The sequence below is a fragment of the Falco punctatus genome (genome assembly GCF_963210335.1).
Source record: "Falco punctatus genome assembly, chromosome: 1".
Lineage (NCBI taxonomy): Eukaryota > Metazoa > Chordata > Aves > Falconiformes > Falconidae > Falco > Falco punctatus.
In genome coordinates, this window is record NC_137580.1 from 110,200,756 (window position 1) to 110,221,261 (window position 20,506).

At 42.9% G+C, this 20,506-nt stretch overlaps 1 protein-coding gene across 11 annotated transcripts in view; it reads right to left on the reverse strand.

Annotated features, from left to right (window-relative positions):
• The window catches only part of BCAS3 (BCAS3 microtubule associated cell migration factor), a 369,789-nt gene that overhangs the window by 105,815 nt on the left and 243,468 nt on the right, over positions 1–20,506 (reverse strand). Inside the window, exon 24 of one of the 11 annotated variants that reach the window (XM_080382865.1) lies at positions 1–7,823. This exon is cut by the window's left edge and continues 20,496 nt beyond it. The exons of 9 other annotated variants lie outside the window; for them this stretch is intronic. In XM_080382865.1, coding sequence (XP_080238991.1) covers positions 7,798–7,823 — 26 coding nt within the window. In that variant the 3' untranslated portion in view covers positions 1–7,797. One more of the 11 variants, XM_080382863.1, reaches the window with a different exon arrangement.

Below are 20,506 nucleotides of genomic sequence, written 5' to 3' on the forward strand. Positions count from 1 at the left end.
CAAGAAAGTTTCATGACTGGCTGTTGAAAGAGGGAGAAATAACCAGGGTCTCCAAGTTTGCATATAGTAAAAGCTCAACGATTTTGTATTTTGCTGCAATTCATAACTGTACAAATCCCTTTTGTTGGATCTGCTTGGCCTGAAATTAAACACTTGTTAATAATTTATAACTTAACATAATTAGAAAATAATAATAACTGTCAAGCAACTACATGCGCTACATAAAGCAGCTTGAGTGGGTCATTAGCTTATTTGTCAAAGCAACAGTTTCTACGTATTTTAGCTTGCTTCTACTGGGAAGAGCGGTTAAAGAGCCACCCAGCTTGCTTGGAAATCATTTCTCCACCAGCTGGGAGCAATTCCCAAATTGCTGCACCTCACCCACATCCAAGTGATGCTGGCTCATTTTAAAAGCAGCTTAAGCCTGACTTCAGGAGGTGCCTTAACAGAACCAAAAGGAGGGATGGCCAAAGCATTACACTGCTCCATGGACAGAAAAATGCATCCCACAGCAATATGTTGCACATCATTTGCTCTAAATTTTACATCTGAATGGAAGTGTATCAGTGTTTGGCCAACAAACTGACCGTCAAAATGAGTCATTTGAGAAACAGAAAGTTCTTAATTCTTTATATATGTTGGTAAGGGGCCTTAGGCTCAGTAAACCACAAGGGCCAGGCACAAAGCTGCCTGGTGATTCAGAAGGTGCTTAATGCAAACAGAAGAAATACTCCTCTGGGGTTTTTTTTTCTGAGGAGTAAAACTGACTCTTAAAATGTCAGGGGCCATGGTTCTTGGGAAGCAGAAAGTGCGGCTGCCTACACTGGACAGTTTGGCTAGATTGAAAAAAAGTTATCTAAGTATTCAAATATTCTCTAAATACATATGGTTCCCCTAAATCATTAATATTGTTGTAAGAAATCTAATACGTTGAAGTGGAACAAAGCAAATTACAACTGTCAATATGGAGCCAGAACCTTGACTGATTAAAATCTATGTCATCTCACTTCAATCATGTCAATATTCATCCGCCAGAATATCTAGTCCACTCAAGACAAAAGTAGCCATGTAAATGTTCATTATAACTGATAAACTAACAGCTGTAATCCTCTGCCATCAAAGATCATGGAACACCAAGCAGGCAACCTTTTGTATCGCTCTTCTCTCCATGTGAGCACCTATTGCAATTCTTTTTTTGTTACATATTAATTTATGATGTTAAAGAATGTCAAATTTAAGTATGCAAAGCAAGGAAGTCTAGATCAAAAAATTAGTCTCTGGTCTCCACTTAGGCAGTCTGTTCAGGTCCTGAGCTAGTGTAAACTGATTTGAAGTCAGTGGTGCCAGAACAACTTACATTAGTCAGGCATCTGCTCTTGTTTTCATCTATTTATCTGATGTAATTTCTAATTTACTTACTGAATAAGCCTCTTGTCTTTTCATTCCTTTCATCTCCTCCTCCTCCTCCTCTTGATTTTATTTCTTCTGCCCCATAGCCTGTAAATGGAAAGCTGAACACGTCTCTCCGCAGAGCCACCTTCCCCCCGCCCACAGCTCGCTGCATCACCTCTTCTTTTCTCACCCAGTTCTTCCCTTCCTAACCCTGCCCTGTTTTGTTCCTGTGCTTTGCCTGAACTTATTATCCATCTTTCTGTAGCGTTTCAAGGAGGGACAGAAGGGCTTCAAACGTTGCACACTGTTTAACAAGCACAACGGCCCACAAAATATTGTCGAGTGTATCTTGAAACTGAAGAGCTACCCCATTTCCTAATGTATGAACAGGCTGTGGGGTCCTTTAAAGCGACCGTGAAAATTACAAAAGCAGTAAAAGAAATGCTGGGTGGTTTTTTTTGGTTTTTCTTTTTTTGTTTGTTTGCTTGCTTTTTGTTGTTGTTGTTTTAGTCTCCCATCTTCTCCCAGAAACCAAATGGTGCCTACAGAGGAATCAGAAGAAGATGTCATTCTGGCTAATTGGAGTAGGTCCTTATAATTCACCTTTTTTTACTTCTTGAATCATTAGCTAAATGTGAAAGGTTTCCCTTCTTTAAGTGAATCTTCTAAAACACGTGGGAAAAAAGTATGAATCGATAAAATTGATCTATAACATATTTTTACTTGAAAAAGGATTACAAGGTTGGATCTCAACATTATATACCTAAACCCATTTCTTGTTCCACTGCCTTTATAGTTCCAAAAAAACGTACATTTTGGAGACAAAGGCCTTTATCCTCTTAAGTGCTGTGGATTTCATGCCAATCTCCCAATATAAAGCAGACTTCAGACTTATACCCAAGAGAAAAGGTCTTGGAAAGATTAGGTTTTCCACCACAAAATAAAACCCTTGTGTGGTGAACCATACCAGCTTCGCGCTACCTTCCTTCTAAGTGCTTGTCTGACATGGAGAAACACACCCACCCTACCCCCTCTCTTCCAAAATGGAAGTGGGTTTATCATTCCTGTGCTCTTGTGCCAGCCAGCTTTTCCTAGTGTAAAATTTCCAGGACTGTCACATGTGCCTGAAAATCTATAGATTTTTCTGGATTTTTTTTCTTATTCTGCACTGTTATGCAATACAGAATTTGGCATATGTCGCTCTTGGTACTAGAGTACAAGAATCATTCTCGTTCCTGATGTAATATAGAGAGAAGCAGTAGGAGTGACAAACGATGAACATAACTGGATAAAAAGTTCTTTTATATCAGCAAGGTATTTTTGAGAGTTGCCTATCAGAGACTTGCACTTCTAACAGGAATAGTATATTGCAGGGAATTAATTTTGCTAAGTACTTAACAGCTCAACAAATAAGAGAGAAAACTTTCTGAAACTACCTGTTTGGAAGAAAGGTATTTTATCAACCATCCCCATATTGGAAAACACAGATTTTCAGGATATTTCAAAATCCATTGCTGGTAATAAAGTAGGGCACGCAAGGAAAGGAGAGAACTATAGACTTAATACAATGTAACTCCTGAGCATTACATTTTAACACTACCAAAGCCACACAACAAAGAATGAATTCAAGAGTCAGAAGACTAAAACTGCACGTAGTCAGATTTGGATTGCTATGCTACAGATGGAAACTTTCTTGACAACACACAGTTTAAATTCTAGTTAGGCTGTACTATGATTAAATGCTCCTACAATTTTTGAGTACATCACTTTTTTCCTACCAGCTGCTGTAATACAAAAGACATCTCTAGCAAACATATAACTAGTATAAAAAGTGCAAGTAAAAAAAGCCATTTAGGTTTCCAGCAAAGACATAAAAGCAAAACAGCTAATGGACATTCAGGGTAGTCAAATCATTTCTGCAAAATCCATTAGTTACTAAAAGTTCTGGAGGGCTCAGTTTTTACAGTAAAACCTGTAAAAACTCAGTATCCAGTTTCTCTGTTGGGACACTGAGGTGTGAAGGTCCAAACGATGCTGGAACTGAACTTGTATATTTGAACCTTTTGAACTCCATCTGCCCTTCATAAATTACTTTACCACTAGCTTTAACACGTTTCTAACCTACTGTGCTAGAAAAATAAGGAATCATTTAAATACCTAAAAGCGCAACTAACTTTGTAACACTTCCAATGGAATTTGTCTTTGTTCAAAAGACGCGCACCTATAACCAAACTGCGGGATGAGAAAGTGCTCCCGGATAATCTGGTGAAATAACATCTGTCTTCACGGTACTGAAAGCAAAGGAGCGGGCCCCGCTCCCCAAACTCAAACCCATTTAAAGTAAATGAAAACTGCACCCTACAGAAACAGACAGTTGCTCCTTTCCATCTGGAAACACTGTCAAATGGAAGCAAACTCCACCAAATTCTCAACTGATAGGAGAACTTCATTTTGCATTTCACACTAGCAACACAAGCGACCAGCAGCCCTCTGCTCAGCACACCATCAGCAGGGAAACACTTCTGCTGCTCTTCCACCTGAAGTACCTAGAGGTGACAAGAGAGGGGCACCAAAGCAGCACCCAGAGCACAGGGTCGCTATTTTGCCATCCCTTTTAGCCTTCTCCTTCATCCCGCAGCACTTCGGGGCCGCGCAGCAGGGCCAGCAGCACCAGGCAGCCGCACACCAACCGCCTCCTGCAATGTTACACCCTGCCCAGCACAGAGGGTGGAATTTGTATCACTGGGGTTCTAACATCTGGGCAGTTAATTGTATTTTTTAGAATATTCTCTTCAAACAGCCCTAAGTTTTCTACAGCCAAATCTTACCCAGCGTGTGCTAAGAGAGCGAAGGGCCCTGCCATCCCCTCTGGCTCCTCACGAACACTTGTAGCAGCCCAGCGCCTAGTAGAAATATCTGAGTTTGGCGAGGAACCCGGCATCGTTTGCCTCGAATGCCACGGTCCCACGTTCCCAACCCCCAGGAGACACAGCTGCACCTTCCAGTATGAAAAGCAACACTTGCTTCAGCCCTGGGGAGCAGGGGCAGTGCTGGGCTCACAGCACAGCCCCCGTCACAGATGTGCCACCTCACTGCAGAAGACTCCAGTCAGCAGCAGGGGCCACACGGAGATCCTGCAGGATTCACTCTGGCACAGAAGACTCATCCGTGTCTCTGTGTGGGTGCAGATGACTTCTGGAGCTGCCCAGGCCCTTGGGGATCTGCTCCCCTCTGTACAAGGCAGATGGTGGATATGTTGGCTGGTCTGGCTGCTAACCTAAAACCTGGTGCTGGGTATTTTACTCGCACGTGGGCTGTACACCTTCCCCTAAAGAATTTGAAGTCTGTCTGTCCTTCAGAGGCATCACCATCTTGACCCAGAACTCCAGGTTTGAACTTGACTCATGCAAAGGACAAAACTCTTGCCATCTCCTCCGCCATTCCAAAATCAAAAACATAACCAGAAATGGCGCAGTAAGACCAGCCTTTGCATTTTCCCCTGCAAGGAAGACAACTTCCCCTGCAGCAGCCGCGCTGGGTGTCAGGCAGCCCCAGGGACACGGTGCTCCCCACAGCCCCCTCTCGCAGCGCAGGGGGTCCCACCTCCTCCCCCCCACGCAGAGGCAGCAAGGGAAGAGGCTCAGGTCTCCTCTATAGAAGAGGTTCAAATCATTTAGATTGTAAAATTATTCCAACTTCAAGACAATGCCCATAAAGATCGTTAATTAATTGCAAGCTGCCTTAAACCAAAAGGAGAGATCCCGCAGGAAGGCTGGGAAGACCGAAGAACAAGCCTCGGCACGGCGGCAGCCCACGCTCGGACACGGCACAGACCTTCCTGCCGGGCACACGCACAGCCAGCGCATTTCTCACTGCTGTCCAGACTGGCAGCGTGTTCACAGACACTCCATCACTGGGATTTAGGAGAAAAGCAAAGACTTTATTTGAAGTCCAGGAGGCCGGTGCACAGACCAGACAGCGCATTATCATAAGCAAAACAATCTGCAAAAGAGCTACCAACTTGCTCCTACACCTGCCCTGCCTGCCGAGAGCGCTCAGCACCCCTAGCCCTGTGCCTGCATGGGAACCCTTCAGCTTTCATCCTGCTTGCATAAGGAGTCTCTTCGGGTTCAGGAAAACCACCTTTTTTTTTTTTTTTTTCTCTCCTGTCTCAGATTCATCACTTACAAATGAGGAAACTGCCCATCTCCATTATGAGAAATAATTAACATCTGAATGTGCTTTCAAGAGGTCAACTAGTATAAAAATCCCTACTGTTTTTCTCTTTGGATTAAAATGTTATTATATTGTATCTGGAACTGTATTTCAGTTTCTCTTTAAAATGATCTTGCTAAGCAGCAAAGGGACACAGCAGCTCCCATTTACAGGTCACCTCAGGTCTCCTGAACCATGCCCCAGGGTTTTAGTGAAACTCAGGAATTCCAAAAGCAAAGCACATTGCCCTTGGTACATAAAATGCTTCTGATTCACAGATGACACAAATGTACAAGAAAAAAGGACGTCTGACGATTTTTTGCAACGGATGGCTTTTAGATGGACAGAATACACTTAAGCATTTCTTAAACCACCAAACAGCAAGTGATTTTTAACAATGGGCTTGTGTGAAGTCCTATTTGCTTCTCAAAGAGACTTGGAAAAAGAATTTCAGGGGTTGAACCCTCACTGTGTTTTCAGTCCTGAACAAAGAATAGGATGCTGTAGCTGCACAAGTGTGTGCTCCTTCATATTATGGGAAGGCAGCCAGCCCAAACTGTGCTCTAAGACACGATGTTACCACAAGTTTTTAATACTTCAGATTAATAAAGCTGTATGAAATTATTTGAAATTTAGAAATGAAACGAATAAATAAGGAAAATGACAAAACTTTCCGAGTGTTGCAGTTTTCCCGTGCAAGTTCATGTCACAGCTTGCCTGTTCAAGGAATAAGATGCATGCAACCTTGGGCAGTTAAATGTGTACTTGCCATTTATGAAACTACCATCTCCATTAATTGTAACTCTTAATGAGATGTTGTAACTGACCCTGTGAGCAGTCCCAGCCATTTGAATGAACACAGGTGTTCAAAGAAACGATCAGCAAAGATCGTGTAAGTTAACCTGGTTTTCTTCATGCAAGTAGGAAGTAAGACTTGTGGTTTTGCATTCCCACTCCACCAGCACAGACTGGCTTTCTTTTCCTTGCTTCCTGGCTTGGAAATGAGCCACATATCATTTATAGACTTCTGAGGTTTGGTAGAGTGCTTTTTGAGGATCGCTTTGGAAAACCGTACCGCATTTCAGGCCAGAGGGATGCAGGTATAAGCCTTTAAAAACCAGGCCAAACTCCACAGTGGTCATCACTAATTTTTGTTCACATGTATTACCAACATAACCTAGAGTGTTGCAAATAAAGTATCTCACTATCGTGCATGGGATCTGCAGTCATTAGATCTTGTAAGCTAGAAAGGACCCACATTTCTGACATTACACAAAAAGCAGGACACGGAACCAAGCCCAAATCACAGCAACCACCCCCTCACCAAACCCAGACCCACAGAATTTAGCTGTTTCAGAAAACAAAGGTATGCACAGCTGAGTTTTTATCCCTCGGAGCTCATTGGTTCGGGAATCACAAGCAGCATCAATAGGTAAACGCACAGGCTGATCTCATCTACGCACTACGGGTTCATCTGCCGGGTACCTTACAAAATAGCAGAGATCAGTCCTGCCTGATGCAAACGTTAAGTCATAAGAATAACATTACATAATGTGCAACAAAACATTAATTTGCAAGAAGACAAATCTAATGGTTTTTTTTCCAGAAGCCCAGTGATGTTCTAGAACACATTATACACACAACAAGACAGCATAAATGAATTAAATATTTTTAAAACCATTCTTTTATGTTATGCCATTTCAGTTTATATTTTGTTTCACTAGTTGATAATCTTACAGACAAGAAAAACCATGCCGCTGGTGAAGTACTAAATCACACCAAAAGAGCTAAGGTTTTTAGATGAAACAAGAAGCTGATTACTCATGCACCGAGTATACCAGCCACTAAGCGTTTCTGGATTGTAGGGATAAGATACTCTCTTTGCTTATTACTGCCTCCTTGATCCAAAGAGATTTAAGCAACTGTTTTCAATTAGATGTTTTTAAGCTAGTAAAACTACATCCATAAAGACATATTTATAGAACAACTTAAAACTAGAAGAATTAAAATGACTACAAAACTGATGAATTCCAATCCCCCACCCCCCAGAATCATTTACTGACCATTAACGAGCAAAAAGCACTGCAATGTTAAGAATTAATCCACTGTCGCAAAATTAAATCAGATACACTAGTAGGGATAATGACAAACTGGTGGCTCCAGCGTTGTCAGTTTGCGGGTGATACAAGTTCAAGTCGTCTGTGCTAGTGGCCACTCTGTTGGAACAAACGTGAACATAAAAGGTAACATTATAAGTGCAGCAGCACCAACCGAATCAATTCTGTCGCTGAGGATGCAGACTGGTAATAAGTGGCATAGGGTCAATACTGCATTTTAGAAATGATCCGGCCAGTTCCGAGACTGCCAGACCTCAGCACATGGAAATAAAAGGAAGACACAGTAATGAAAGTAAATGAAAGGGAGACAATACTCATTTCCCTCTAAATTCCTGAACACAAGAGCCCAGCAGTGTGGCTTTGCTACACATGACTGCTTTCATCCTCCTTAACCTATGACGAATATTCTGAGATTTACAGGAACAAAACTGAGCTTTGATACTTTTCATCCGACAGTTGCTTAAACAAAATTTGCCTAAAAGCTCTGCAGCATGTGACTACAGATATTTGCAGGATGAGTCGCCTTCCCTCCAGCCCCTGAAGGATACGAGGCAGTGGCAGAGGCTTCCCCAGGAGCCTGCTCAGAGACAGCCGGAGCCATGAGCAGGCACAGCCTCTCCTCTCCAAGCCAGAAGCATCCAAAATCAGGTACGCCAACACCTATATTCTATACCTGACTGCCCCAGGGTGTGCTCTAGTTGGAGGCAAAGCAGCCACAAGCGAAGTGACACAGCCATGGCAGGCAGGGGCATCCCACAGCCACGCTCCAGCCCAGCCTCCTGCCGCAACACCCAGCAGAAGCAGCGCCAGTCCACCCCGCATCCCAAATCTCAACTTCCCTAAGCTTTTCCACAAGTCTGTTCCTACCCAAGCACATCGTGATGAAAACTCTTCAAAGCACATTAACAGCAGAGCGACTTTAAGAGTCAAATACATCATTTAAACATATTTTATATATCTAATACCCTTCAGAATCAGCCTATACATACAAATGGCTGTTACAAAGCACGAACCAGCATCTCAGCTTTCTTCTGTCAGTGCATGGCCTTCGCCTGGGCACCCTGTGCTATGGGTGATGAGTGCTGTGCCAGGACAGTCCCTGACTGCATGGTGGATGCAGATGCTCCAGGACACACGTGAATCTCAGCTAAATGCACGAGGCCCCGCAGGGAAGCATGACAGAGATTTTCTTTTACTGTTTTTTTAATTAAGGCCCTGCAACTTACATTTGCTTCACGTGCTGAAAAAGCACATGCTATGTAAAGGAAATTTTCAAAATTATTTTAGATGAATTAACCTATAGTTACACAGAGGGTCTAGTTTAGGGCAACTCTTCAACCCTGAGGCAAGGAAGTGCCTTTTACTGGCTATACAGTACCTTGCCCATCCTTAGACATGCAGGGTAAAAATGTATTTGTTTTACAGCCACATCCTGCCCATCCTGACAGAGCAACAGTAAACAGCAACTGAAATCTTCTGCTGAGCCTGGGACAGTGGCAGGGGCCCCCTGCCCTGCCTCCCCCACCGCCTTCTGGTCTTGCAGGGGTCAAAGCTGGGTCCGAGGGCTTGGGGGAGCCTGAGGTACCCCCCTCCTCATGAGCTAGAGGGAAATAAAGGAAAGGAGGCAGAAAGAATTCAAGTAGTGATGAAACTCGTGCAATTGTACACTGTTTTCTGTTCCATGATGTTGAAACAGAGAGCTGCAGTGATGCGGTCACCTTTTAAATATCTCTGTATGGATCTTGCTAAAGCCCGAACCTGCTTGGGTGGGCAGATCGTTACGTATCTACTGAAAGCACAACATGCACCCAGATGAAGATGCATAACAACATCCAATTCGCCCTTTTGAATGAATGTGGCCAGATTTCCAATTGGTTTTGACCTTGTTCACAACATGTTAAGAAACAAGATTAAAAATATTAAGTTTTTGTAACAGGAAACTCTGTAATAACAAGGTTAGTCCGATGCCTTTTATTCACACAACTGTTATAGCGTGGTAAAGGATGGCTCCCATAAGAAAAAGTTACAGCATAAAACCAAAAGCAAAGTTGCATACAATTATATCCAAATTGGCAGAGCAAAACTATGAAATAGAAGTGAACATAAAAGCAAGAGAAATAACATGAACAGTGAAGCAGTAAACAATTTTGCCTCAGGCATGACACTAATGCAAGACTAACTTCAAAGCATCAACTGAACCAACAAAGGTGACAAACAATATGCATAATAACAAACGTACACCGGCACTCGCTCCCTTTTCCTCCCTTACTCAAGATGAAACCCAACAGAAAGGAACACCACTCAGCATCAGCATCACCTCGCCGCGCACCACGGCTGCCTGACAAGTCACTGGCCCTGGCAGGACGGCAGGCAGGGAGGCATGCAGAGGGATAAGGACACTCTTGTTAGTGGCTCCGGAGCTGGTGACACCGCAGGTACACCAAGCCTCTGGAAGACTTTCACAGGTCACTAACAAGCTGGTATTTATGCATCTAACCCAGCAGTGGTATAAGCTATATAGATATATAACGTACAGAGCGTAGAAAACGTCACGCAAACATATATATAGCTGATTCTAGAGCTCTCTCACTTGAGGCGTGCTCTCAGACAAATATTGCTAATTCTGTAATTCCAAATATGAGGTGAGCACATCTCAGAAACTTGTTTTGATAATAACTTCTGGAATTTAAACCTGATAATCCCCAAGAAAGTTCTGGTCTTGCTCATAAAACACTTTAAACACTCCTTTTCATTTCATACATTGAACAATACATATAAACTAGATTACAGCATTTTGGCTACAAGCTTCTTCATATTAACTAGGCTGAGACGGTAACGTCACGAGAAGTCCACCACATCAGAGGCTTTACTCTGCCTATTTTTTTCCTTCTTCTAATTATAATTTATAATGAACCTCTTCCCCAGTAAGCTGACTCAGGGAAAAACCACTCTGAAAGGCATCAGAGCTACTGATGAATTATTTTTATTAATTAAGTTAGAGAAACAAAAAACACAGTGGTTTTCAGTGCTGCAACTCACAGCAGGACCCACCAGCTTGAAGGCAGAAAGAAGTGTGAAACAGCTCCTCCGCTTACAGAGGGGCTGGAATTCCAGAACAAGGGGGGGGTTTCTCTCCCTTAACCTATGGATCTGCTCCTTTGCACAGCTGCTTTGGACTTAATGAAGCATCACAAAAGCCACTGCCTTTACTGCACTAAAAACTGAAATAACGGGTACTAAGCAAAGTAGCTTTTAAAATATACTGATATTTAAGGAGTTTAGCTTCTGATGGGGTTTGCTGGAAGAAGAGTAGATAGAAGAACCGAGTTCAGAAGAGCATCTAATCCTGGCATGCTTCAAAGATCTTTAGGTTTCCCTTTTTAAGTTTTAGTAGCCAAGAGATTCACGTTTTACTTTTCACTTAGGATTTCAGAGGAGAATCTCCGCACTGAGCACATCAGTGCGAGCAAACGGCCGCCCGAGGCTGCTCCTCACACCAAGCACAGTGGCCTTGCCTTGCTGGGGATTTCTTCCTTGAAACATGCAGCAGATGGAGCAATTCTTAAGATTTTCAAGCAAACTTTGAGATTCTCTTATTGAAGCCAGAATCCTCTTTGAACAGCGATACTTTATATAATGAGCCCTATTTATAGCCTGCTCCTTCCTCTGGCCATTGGCCGCCCTCCTGCTTGCCCACTCGCCACTTCAGCTCCTTCATCCAATCTCACACACCTCATGGAAAGATCTGAAATATGTGAAATTTGCACATGCAATGAAAAGGAGGCTTAGTCACACAGTTAGGACATGCTTTTCCATGCAAGGCTGGCTACAGGAAAGTTTAACTTTTCATCCAAAAGGACAGAAATAAAACAAAACAGGAAAGTGGGTATTTTTCTTACTTCTTTTTCAAGTGTACAAATTTTGGGTAATTTTTTTTTCCCTGTGACACAGGGGGGAAAAAAAAGTCACTTTTCTGGGGGACTGTAATACCCTTCAGCGTGTTTTCCACCAAGAATGCAAAAAGAAACACTTTTTCTGAAGAAGTCATGGAAACTGGTAAATTGAAGACACAAGCCCTCATTGAAAACCTATAATTTTTTAATTAAATTTACATGTCAGTGGATCTTTTGAGCTCCGCCTGTATGTTTTTTATAAAGTACGTTACTAGCGCTTTTTCCCATGGGTATTATGCACTATTTCTAAACCGGGATTGCTCAAGTTGAAGTGTGATAAAGGGCACATTATAGTTATATTAAGCAAAACGGGGACGAGAAAGCTTTTACACAGCGCAAAGAAAGCTGTGCTCAGAGCCTCATTTCTGGTAACAAGCAGAGCAAGGCAACCAGTCAGCTAGAAACTGCTGCTATCAAATTAATGCTTTGTCTTGAGGAGTAGTGATTTATTTATCCTTTTTTTGTGTTTTCTGCTAAAAAATAAAGGTTGTTTTCTTCAAAATCATTAACTTGCTCTGGGGCATCACTGGTAATGTGCTGTGAGCAACAAAACAGAGAAGCTAGCTCTGTATAGTACTTTAGCTTAACTTGTACGATTACCCTTTGAAAGCGCTAAGAGAGGCGAAGAGGGGATTGCTGAACACAGTTTGGGTTACCATCTCATCCTGCCACTCTTCCCAGCGGTTTTGCAACCGTGTTGTTATTCTTCACAGCTCACCCGAAAGATGCAGCAACTTGCTTAATTTGCGTGGTCTCCACAGCGCCCAGGCCCAAATAAGAAGAACTTGTCAACAGTGCTGCAGCCACATAAACAAGCAGCAGCTGGATGAGAAAAGGAGGGCATGTCAGCTCAGAGCGGCAGAAAAGGTTTTTCACAGCAGCTATTTGCAACCCTCCAAGGAGCTACAGAGGCTGCCCATTAAAACCCTGTTAAAACACTTCTGATGTTGTCAGCAGTGGAGAGCTGAAATAGCACAGTGATCACCGAGATACTATCTGCCTCGAGCAGTTCAGTGGTACTGTCAATAATACGAGCAAGAAGGTACAAGATGAGCAACAACCTAATTCCTACATCAAAATTTCATAAACTCCCTCAGCTGGTAAACACTAGAGATGTGGGCAAACACAGGACAGCCAATAAACCACCCAGAAAAGATGACCTTTGGTCTGGAATCTTTCCCGAAAGCTTTGAACCTTTAAGTTAATTTACACTTTGAAAGCAAAGCAGCGTAATGGCAAGGAGAAAGCAGGAGGAACGAGGCGATGGCTCTCCCATCAGTGCTCGTAATCTGCTCCTCGGCTTTGCGCTTCTGACAGAGCCCAAGGACAAACCACAGCAACACTTTCAGGCACATACACTTCCAAACGTCCCGTATCTATACCTGTAGTTCCTCCCCACTCGTCTCTGCTTTGATTTTCGAAAGCACCGACTCAGCAGCCATTCCTTGGGGTAGTTTTTGCCCATATAGTCCTACCAGGCAAGAAAACTTTGCTACTTCTCCTCCAGTAGAGCGGTGCCTCATTTGCAAACAGACCTCCTGACATGCCAGGGTACTAAAACTGTGAGTAATGATAGCAGAATCATTTACTTCTCTGCTACTCCCTGCTCATGAGTAAGTGCTACTCACGGTGAATAATGGCTGGAGAAACAGGGCCAAGGTGAAGAGTTATTTATAATACAGTAGCCAATGAGTAAGCACTTAGCTATGAATTTACTGCCCTGACTACAATTTCATGAGAAAACAAACCGAGCCAGCTTTTGGTTTTCCAGTATTAAAAGCTATACACCCACTAAAGACTAGTAAAAATAATTGGGGGAGGACTGGGGTAGTTATTTATAAAGCAGCCATGACAGCGTTTGTGTGCATCTTGGCTAAATGGAAGATAATCGTTAGCTGCTTTTGTTTCTTACTGTCCTCAGAATCGCTACAGCAGTCAGTGAAAGTCCCAGGCTCATCATCTTAAACCAGTATCAGATGCTTCCCCCTTTTTATACAATAAATATCCACTGCAGAGAGCCAAAAGACAGAGCTCACTCGAAATGAAGCAAAGAATTAGACTGTCATCTGCTCAACAGTCCTGGGTTTAGAGGTCAGAATAGTTGTCTATTCTTAATCCGAAGTGACTGTACTAACTGTCTTACAGAACAAACTTCTGTCAAGCGTACCCTGGATCTGCAGAAGATCCAGCATGCTCAGGACTAATCTTTAATTGTTTCTATCAGCCTAGAACGAGGCAAAGGTTATTTCTAGAAATACATTACTTTCACCCAAAGCAGTAATAATATCTTGGGGCATATAAAAGTATCTGACCAGGAAAATACCAGGAAGCATGACCAAGCTCACCACTCTCCTGAACCTCCTATGCAGGAACACACAATGTCCCAGTACACCCTGCAGAATAACTGGGTATTTTCCAATCCCCGCATTACCGGTCGTGACCTACTGGTGCAAATTTGGATTCTGCTCATTGACTGAAGTTTGGATGGCATGACACAGCAAGAGCCTTGTGGCTTGCCATCACACGTTTGAAGGCTGGTTCACAGGGAAGGACTATATTTTAGTTCAGCCAGCATTTTACCCCCCAAGGACATATGGCTCAGGTTTGTGATGGAAGCGAACAATTGGAAAAACAGAAGAAGTAATGATTCTACAGGTCTGCAATTTATTTCTGAATTGTAAACACAGAAGGGATGGCTTCTTATGAAATTTTTAAACGCAACTGCTAGTTTTAATTTCTGCTGTGCTTCCAGTTTGGAGAGTCCGAGGGGTATATTTTCACCTTGACATACCAAGAGTTATATATGAAACTATGCTCTTCAATTTTTCTACGGGGAGTTGGTGTTAGCCGCATTATTTCACTGCTGCTGAGCTCGTTGCAACTGGCCTGACTTCACCTTGGTAGGCGAGTGCTGAACTTGGTTCGCAGCCATCTGAAAAGCCCAATTAGACACTTTTGAAAATCCAAAGTATCTTGTACATTTTCACACATCTTCAGATTTTAGAAAGCTGTCTGTTCCCTCTCCTTATCCAAAGGAAAATTAAAACCATTCAGTGTCAGAAAGAAGGAACGTAAAGAGTAATGACAGCCTTACTTCCCCGGCTCTCACGAGCCTGAAGTTAAATACCTGCCTTTGTGCAACTGTTTCCCTTCTTTCATGAGCTAAATATTGTGGCACCATGCAACTAGAGCACAAAGAATAAAACTACAACAATTTGAGATGAGTGTAACTTTTACAAGAGTCAGATATCCCTAACAACCCAGACAGTCAATAACCCAGCACAAATTAACTCTGGCAAATAATAGGTGTGTTGACCCTAAATTCATGAGACAATAAAACCTACCAACAGCCCGTTGTTTTAAAATACTCAGGCACTTCTCAAAGACAATATAGTTTTTGTTTGTGAGCAAAAAGATCATTAATTAGGCAAGCTTTTAAAAAAGGGTTTTAGTATCATTAGCAAAAACTAATAGGAAAATAAATTAACCTACAACATCTGACACCAAGTTTGGAAAAAAAAAAAAAAAAAAAGAAAAAAAAGGCAGGCATTAAAAACCCAAAGCTAACTAGTACATGTCCCAAGGACTGCACCCTGTAGACCCACTTCCCCACAGTCCTCCATAACCACAATAAGAAAATGAAATTTCTCCCCTTCTTAGTGCATTTTGAGTTAGAGACACATTGCTGTGAATGTAGGCCTGTCATACAGTGGAGTCACAGCGATATAATCTGAACCAACTCTGTTCGTCTCTTCAACTCCACAACAATGGAAACACACCTAAACCACAAAGCAATGATCTGTTCTCTCAAATTTGCTTTCTTTCGGAGGGTTCTTTCACAATAACAGAGCTCAGGTAAAGTTACTATTCAAAAGCTGTCCTATGGTAGGCTCCGGTGCAAACCTGTGTTTCTTGAAGGAAAATACATTTTCTAATTATTTTGAGAGTCTGTTCAAATCTGCAGTATTTTGAAGTAACACACTGTGAAAGGTAGCCCAAAATATTTTATGGGTTTGAATAAAATTCCCTTTTTTCTTCCCCTGAACACTTGCTAAGCAACACCGTAATTAGCCTGCCAGTCACTACATATGAAGGAGGGCACGAAATTCTCCACTACGTTAACCATGCCAACTACAGAATTATGGAAGATTTATACCTACTTCACATTACAATTATTTAGTAAATGTCACATAGCACAGCAAAAACCACGGGCATATCACTGAGAGGGAGTCAGGCTCAGTGCAGAGCTCTCAAAACCAACAGCCACCAAGAGCAGACTCTGCAAGCCAAGTTGTTTATATGGCCATAAAACCATAGGGTGACACAAAACAATCTGCTGTTTTACTAGAAAGGAAGAAAATACAGAATTCAAATTTTACAAAAAGTAGTCATACAGAGAGTAAAATGAAATATTAATAACAGATACTGAATTTTGGAAAAGGAACTGAAACAATTAAAATGCACTTGTAACTGCAACTGCTTGGTAAATCAAATCCGCATTCCTGGATAGATTGCTTAATTTGAGCAGATGATGTACTTTCCTCTTCACTTTTGCTTCGAGCTTTCTCTCTATGAGAAGTAATTAACTTGCCAGGGGAAGAAATTTTCCTCTTCAATACCTTTACATTTGTGTAAAGCACAGTTATACAAAATGCTGATGCCAGCCCCTGCGGGAACCCCCCCGTGCTGTACAGCACCCCCTCACCGAGACCACCTCAGCCCCGCCTGCGTCTGGCTCCAGCTCTGGACGTCCCAGTGATGCACCAGCGCCCGGTGTCTGCCTGCTGGGAGGGAGTTTCTTCACAGGAAATATGAAGGGAAAATTCACGCTCAGCTGCTTAACAAGAGCTGACATCGCATCTCCAGAGACAGAGAGAAACTTGGGATGTCAGGCAGGTTAGCACAGGGCAAGCAGACGGTCAATAAAATATTCAATAAAGTACTCTGATATGATAGATCTAATATTGTGGAAAAAGCCAGAAGTCCTTTTTTTGATAAGAAAATGAGTTTAAAATGGTGGCTAAAATGGCCTATACAATATTAATCTCCTAAAACTTGAAAAAAATTGCAGCTGGTTTTTGAACTTGTTGTAAAAGTCAAAACCAAACAAAGGCTCAGGTAGCACAGGACATGCTCCTGCAGACATGCAAAGCAGGTAATTTAGAACAACTGCATATATTACTTCTTTTTTTCACAAAATCTCTCCAAAATAATTTTACAATTAATTTTAACTATTTTTTTTCTAATTAAAATCTACTGATCACCTAAAATACATGATGCTCAGGGAAACAGGCAGAAGCCTCACCTAGCCTGGATCCCAGTGGACCCTGTGCTGACCCGGGAGCAGCCCCAGCATCGGGGCCAGAGTCCCAGGGCCAGCTTCTCTCCTCCCCTACCTGACCTCACCTGCTGCTCATTTTTCCAAGCAGGACACCTACCAGATTTCCTCTCCAAGCAACTTTTTCATGACAGCTCTTTCATGCCCTGCTGTCATCAACTTCTTAAATTCTGCTCCCCCACCCCCCAGTCCGAAGGGTTTGGTAGGAAAACCCTGGAGGGATCAAGAAGGCAGCAGGCCATATGCAGTGAATCCCTGCAATCATTCTAATGAAGCTAAACCTTTGAGTTTACATACAAGGAAAATTAAATCAAGTGCTGGAGTGGATTGGAAAGAAATACACCAGGAGATGGATAAAGTTAATCATGTTTAGTTAAGGCTAATGCTGACCTACTCAGGCTTGCCTTGGAGATGCTCCGTACTTACTCTAAGTTCTACCTACAGGGGAATACAGATGCACACGGGGCTGCGGCGGCTGCCCTGAATTTCTGCAGCGTTTCACCTTTGCAGACTGCAGGGAAAGTACCACCTTCCTGGTGGATATCCCAATGTCCCTGCAGCATCGCTGCCAAGTATCACGGATGGAAATACAAGAAACCAGGGCTGTGGGTGATGACTCGGGGAGTCCTGCAGCCTGGCCCCATCCTTTAAACCCCACAGACAGTAACACGGTTAATCGGTAAGGCAGGGAAAAACTCCTTTGCCTCAATAAAATAATGAAATCAGATTTCATTCTGACATCACATCATTCCTGTCGCTCTTCCAGAGGGAATGGGGAATGCGATTGGGAGGCTCCGTCCCCAGCAGCCGCGTTTCAGAGAGCTGCAGGGCCAGGTGTGCTGCTCGCCCTCTCTGCAGAAGGGTCTTACTACGTCTTGTGGCCGAAACTTGAAAGTAAAATTACTTTTAAGAGAGGAAGTGGCACGGGAACTCCTCCTGTAGCCATTACATTGGATTTTTTTTAGTTTTATTTTTCATAAAGATCTCCACCGCATCTCCAGCAGGTGATAGCAGGATGACGAGAGACTACCAAAACAGAATAAATTTCTTGTTTCATTCTAATATGGCATCTTTTACTTTTTTTTTTCTCTCCCAGGATAAAATTGTATCTTCGAACAACAGGGACACAATGTTTTGCTCTAAACCTGTGATGTCACCTCAGACTCATGGTGAGGAAGAGCTGCGGGGCCATGGACAAGCGGGTGGCTAGCAGCCGCTCCGCCGCAGTGGGCCAAGGGCTGGCACGTGTGGGCTGCTGTTTTGAAGGACGTGTCCAGTCCATAGGCCATAGGTTGACCACTGTAGCTCTACCTGACACTTATAATTTAAGGAATTGAGTTGTATTTCCCAAGATGTTTACTTCCATGCAATGCTGAGGCAAACTTATTCCTTTAACTCATTCTGCTTTAACTGGTAGCAGCTACACAAACTACACAGTCTCCTGATGAAGGAGCAAAAGATTAGGATATGAATCTGTCAAGTTTGGAATATTTTTTTCTGTATAGCTCTGTTAAATGACTGAAGACAATAATGCTTCAGTATTTTCTCAGAATAGCTCATTTGTTCTTTATTTCAGTGTTACAGAAAAGATTATTTGCAACTATTCACTTCCTTACAAAATATTCAGATTCTTCAATGAAAAGAGTTTCCCACATTGTGCAGCCACCCACACAGCTCCATTTGAAAGTGAATGAAAAGCTGTGCTTGATGATGTTGAATATGTTAACCTCTTACAGTTCTCCAGCTCTGGTGAGCCACTTTTCTTCGGCATCTGCACAAGTGTTGAACACAACCTAGATCCTGTTGATCACATACAAATAAAGACAACGAAGGGATCAGATGATCATGACTGAAGTGATTCCTGAAGACCATAATCTGTGTGTGAAGTTGTTTCATTTTGAGCAAACTAAAACCAAATTTAAGCTTGCTAGGAATTTACTTTAATGTGTAACAGATCGTAATTAGTAATGGGGTATGATACATTTTCCCTTCTACTTTAAGCTACTGGTGTCACCTTTGACCAGTTCAAACTGAATCAAAAGTCATTACCACTTAATGACTAGTTAGTAGTCTATGTGAAATAGGCTAGTGGTTTAAGTCCCCACCCTAATCATGCCTACCGCCACCGTCATAATTAGCACTCATGACAGCAATCTCAACAGAGGGCAGGGATACCGGCTGGCAGGCAGAAAGCTCAGTGCACACAACCCAAATCTTGAATGAACATCCATTGCAATCCTTGTGTTTTTTTTCAGAAAAGTGTGATTTGGACTGTACTGCTACCTTCTGGAAAGTCACCTTTGCTTATAATCATCTTGACCCCGCAGCAAACTCCCGCCTGATGCCCCAGACCAGGCCAGCCCTCCCTTTGCAGGACCCACTGCTGCAGCGTGCTCAGATGCACGTGTGAGGCAGGACGCCAGCTGGGCACAAGGACCTCAGGTCGAGCGGCACTGGAGGCACGGCGACTCCCAGAGCAGCTACATTCTAACCAGTAAACCTCATTTGCTATCTTCAATTTACTCTGCCTTTAAACCCGAAGTCCATCTCCGACTTTGTCCTCTCTTGCACGAGCACATCAGCGTTCACTGGCTCCTACAGACTCTCAAACATCCAGAGCTGCACCACGAGCTGTGCAGCCGACAGCCAGGCTGTGAGCCTGCAGCCTCCCAGCACACAGTGCCATGGACCACCTGCAACCAGTATGAACGCATCCCACATGTTCAAATAATACAAACACACTAAACCGCTGGCAATTTGACTAAAACACGCTGCTGTTGCACTGTTGTTCTGCACATCTCCCAAGCACAACACATGACTCTGGCACCACCTCTTTAAAACCTCCAGCATTTATTCCCTTATTTCCCTGCTCACACATCTCTGCCCTGTGAGCCCCAATGAGGTGCATGAGGCTTAGGCCAGCATATCCCTTTTCCCTTCCCGTCATCCCGTTTCACCGCGAAATCTGATTCTTCCATCTGTCCCTTCCTCCTCGCCCCATCTGGTGAAATTCAGCAGTTGCATTAATACAATCTGATGCTCCAGCCAGCGCTCGCATCTGCATGTCTGCACAGCAGCATCGCTGCCTGCCTCCTTTAAGAGATTACTGACAGAGATGTTGGTACATTGAAGAAATTCAGAGGCGGGGGGAAGATAGAAAACCAGAAAGAAATAAAAAAAGAAAGAAAGATAGAAAGAAAGAAAGAAAGAAAAAGAAAGAGCTGCTGCTCTTTGAGCGCTGGCTGGAATGGAGAGCTATCTTCATAAATAGACAGGAAACAGAAAAGACTAATGTTGGGCAGATGACAGATCCCTGAATTCAGTTAACTGGCCTTCAAGATATGAACTGTTCTATTAAACATAGAGGCATTATGTTGGTCATCCACTTTAAGCCCAAGAGTGATTAAAATGCTGGCAGAAAATAAAAACTGGCTATTGAAGAGCTTGCCCTGAGGTCCTAATTTCAAATCAAATTTTACAGCGCCGCACAG